The following is a 3,701-nucleotide window of genomic DNA, read 5'->3' on the forward strand; positions in this document are numbered from 1 at the left end:
ATGGAGGACTTTCCCTTTCAAATATCATTTGAAATTCACTAAATGAAAGATGATTATCTTTTTTATCTGGAATGACCAACATTCTAAACCTATCTATATATTTTCCACTCGTTTTAATTTCATATAAGTGATCACTCTTGCTGTTTTCATCGTTAATTTCTAATTCTTTAGTTCTACATTTTCTGTACCATTGATAAACTGAAGAACTTTGCGAGCGTTAAATTGAGAATTAGATGAAAATCTTGGGTTTTGTCTGAAGAATATTGAATCAACTTTTACCTGAAAAGGGAAAGTTATTTCAATTAAAAGTTTTGCTCGGAAAATAAAAGCAGAAAAATCATCTCTAAACATTCTATAGGGATAATTAACTTCCCTATGTTTATATATTTATTGTGATTCCATATTTTTTTCACACTCTTTTGTTCTTTCATCATAATCAGTAATAGAAGCATCGTTTTGTGTCAAACTTCCAAATGGAAGAGTAAAATAATATGATTTATTTTCTTGTTTGAAATGCTTTTCTAATGCGGTTATATTTTTCTCCTGTTTCAAAACTAGGTTATTAATAGTGGTTATCTGTTGTTGAATAACACTATCATCAATGTTCTGTATTTGTTGATGAATATAGGTTTTGATTTCGCTATCATCTATATTTTGTATTTGTTGTTGAATATAGGTTTTGATTTCGCTATCATCTATGTTTTGTATCTGTTGTTTAATATTTCTTAGTTCTTTTTGTAATTCACTGTTAAGTTTAGTTTCCAGAGCATTTAATTCCTGTTGAAACGTATCTTCATCTGGAATGTTATCTATCAATTGTTGAATGTCTAATTTTTGTTTTGCAATCTTATCCTCTAATTTAGATATTAATGAAATTAACTCAGTTTTATTCGTTACGTTGACTAATTGTTCTTCAATAAAACTTTTTAAACTTGTTACTTCTTGTTGTAATTTAGTATCATCAATAAAATCTTTATTATTCATTTGTCGTTTGAAAAATATTTTCACATCATTTATTCTTTCTTTTAAATGGTCTTTATTTACTTCAATTAAATTTAATTGTTCCATTAAATATTTCTTGTGAATGGCATCATTATCGTTTTCTGGAGACTTTAAATTAGTTATGCTAAAATTGTTCATATCTAAATCACCTTGAGGAGTGTCTCCGATTTGATCCACAAAGTAAGGTTTTGCTTTATTTATCCACGCTGTAGTGTTAGGTTTTTTACTTTCTAAAGATAAAGAACCTAATCCAAACTTATTCGCCATTTTTATTGAGTTGAATTTATTACAATTTCTTCAAACTGTTTTCCTAAACTCAACTGATATAAAACCCAAAGTGAAAGCTGACCACAAAACTTTTGTCCCGGTAATTGAATTTGAAATGTCGAACATTTGATTGGTTTATTAGTCAATTGGATTATGTCTTCAGTGGGTTCTAATCCATAAGAATCAAAGAAATAAAAGTCAGTCTTTGTACAAAGCAGAATGATGAACTCCTATTTGATCGGAAGTATGTATATTTGTTATAGCGTAAAATTTACCTTTCTTATATTTGAGATTATTTATTTTATCTCTCATACAATAATAAAACGGTGATATATTTAACTCTTTCGCCCATCTCATAAGTTGAAAGTTTGTGGTTGTATCGGTTCCATATTTATCGAGAAATTCATTAATTTTTAAAAGTCGGTTTTTTGAAGTTCGTTTTGATAAAACCTACCTATGATTTGTTCTTTGTCTTGATCGATTAATTCATATGTCGGGGGTGATGTGCTGTTTACTTTATCAACGATGAATATTTCGTTTGTCCAGTATCCAACGTAACCTTTTTCGAATTTACTTTTATATTTGAAAATACGAACTCGATCTACGACTTTAAATTTGGGTTTGGTATTTAAATTCTTTATTTCATTTTCGTAGTTATGTTGCGCGTTAATTGACTTTATAATATTTGGATTACTCGAGGCATGTGTTGGTGTGACACCTATAGATGAATGAATTTTGTTATTGTATTCATCTACAACATCTGGTCATATTTTAAGCCATTTTTGAGATTTCAATTCCGTGAACTTTTTGAATAATTTATTTTTTAGAGTCCTGTTAAATCTTTCTATTACTACAGCTTTACCTTCGTTATGCGTACTGTAAATTTCAAATCCCAGAGATTTCATATTTTTGTTATAAAATTCACTTCCTTTATCTACCCATAGTTTTTCTGGATGACGGTTAGATTGTTTCATAATCGTTTCAAATGCGTGTTTGACTGATAATCCCGTTTTGTTTTTCAAAGGAATAACCCATACATATCTCGTATATAAATCTATAACTGTTAAGCAATATTTAAATCCTCTTTCGACTGGCATATGAATTAAATCGGCTGACCATATTTCATCTTTTTCAAACACTTTGACTTTTAAAAAGTTTTTAGTTTTTCTAAATTCTTTATGAGTTTCATCCGCCAATCCCATACCTAATTTCATCTTTGCTTTTAACAGTTTAATGATTAATGCTCTTTCCATTCTCTCTTTGAAAGTTGGATTTGGAATATTTTCAAGTTCTATTATCATTTGTTTGTCTGCTTCGTGTCTGAAGTTTATGTCTTTGTTTCTGTATAAAATATCATGTTTAAGCGCAGCGGCGTCAACTCTATTGACTGGTTCTTCGCCTGGTTTGGGTTTATCGTTTTCGTCTAATCGTAGATCTAACCTAGTGCCTGGACCAGTGTAATTGTGCCCTGGGAGATGTTTTTCTCCGGGATATTTCGCCCATGGAAATCCAGGAAGAGAACCCAATGATTTTTGTATATCTCCTGAACCGAAATAAGTTTTTGGAGCGTGAGCGACAATCATTTTTTATCCTATAACTTTAAAACCCTTTCCTTTCCTTTCTTCTAATCTCCTGTTTCGAAGTTCTCTTATTAGCTCTAATTCTTTCAACTCGTTAGATTGTTTCACTGTGTCGCTTATACTCTTTCCCGCTTCAGCGATTGAGCCGACGGCTTTCGCTCCAGTTGAAAGGAGTGATTTGTTTTTTGAAACAAAGCTAGCTACTTTTGGAATTATTGTTTTACCTAGAGAAATTAAACTCATCCTATTTTTAAATGAGTTAATTTAGTCTGTTTTTTATCCAAAAAGAAGTTTCTAGACTAAAAATAACGTTACTTAAAACGAGGCTATTAAAAATGTTATGTTATTTTGTATAAGGGTATTTTTAATATGCTTTTTTTTGATGGAATGTAGGAAATTGATTGGAGGTGTTTTTGGTGTATGAAATGTAAGAATTTATGAAATGTAAGGTGTTTTGCTGTAAGAATTTATGAAATGTAGGGAATTTATGAAATGTAGGGAATTTAGGTCTTGTTCTTTTGGGAGTTCATAGATTGGTTGGATTTTTCCCATGAAATGAAATGGAATGTGGAAAAATCCGAACAATCTATGAATTCTTATACTACTCCGTCCGTCCACAATTACTCGTAAACACTCTATTGACTGATTTTGACGAAACTTGGTATGATGGTTTGTAATCACCCAAGGATGAACCCTAATAAAAATCAGAAAAATCGAAAAATATTTAGTGCTCGTAAACACTCTTTAAGGTGCATTTCTTGATGGATTTTGATGAAACATGGTGTGAGTGTTTGATATCACCGAAGGATGAACCCTATCGAAAATCTGCCAAATATTTTTTAATTAAAATCA

The 3,701-nt window shown here is 30.4% G+C and overlaps 1 protein-coding gene across 1 annotated transcript; it reads right to left on the minus strand.

The window, feature by feature from the left end:
* Positions 1-387: 387 nt before the first annotated feature.
* LOTGIDRAFT_162196 (hypothetical protein) lies at positions 388-2,852 on the minus strand (the record flags this gene model as incomplete). Its single annotated transcript, XM_009058164.1, has 2 exons — positions 388-1,232; positions 2,474-2,852. The coding sequence occupies 2 exons, from the start codon at positions 2,850-2,852 to the stop codon at positions 388-390; spliced, it is 1,224 nt and encodes a 407-aa protein (XP_009056412.1).
* Positions 2,853-3,701: the final 849 nt, after the last annotated feature.

The sequence above is a fragment of the Lottia gigantea genome (assembly GCF_000327385.1).
Source record: "Lottia gigantea unplaced genomic scaffold LOTGIsca_33, whole genome shotgun sequence".
In the NCBI taxonomy this organism is placed as follows: domain Eukaryota; kingdom Metazoa; phylum Mollusca; class Gastropoda; family Lottiidae; genus Lottia; species Lottia gigantea.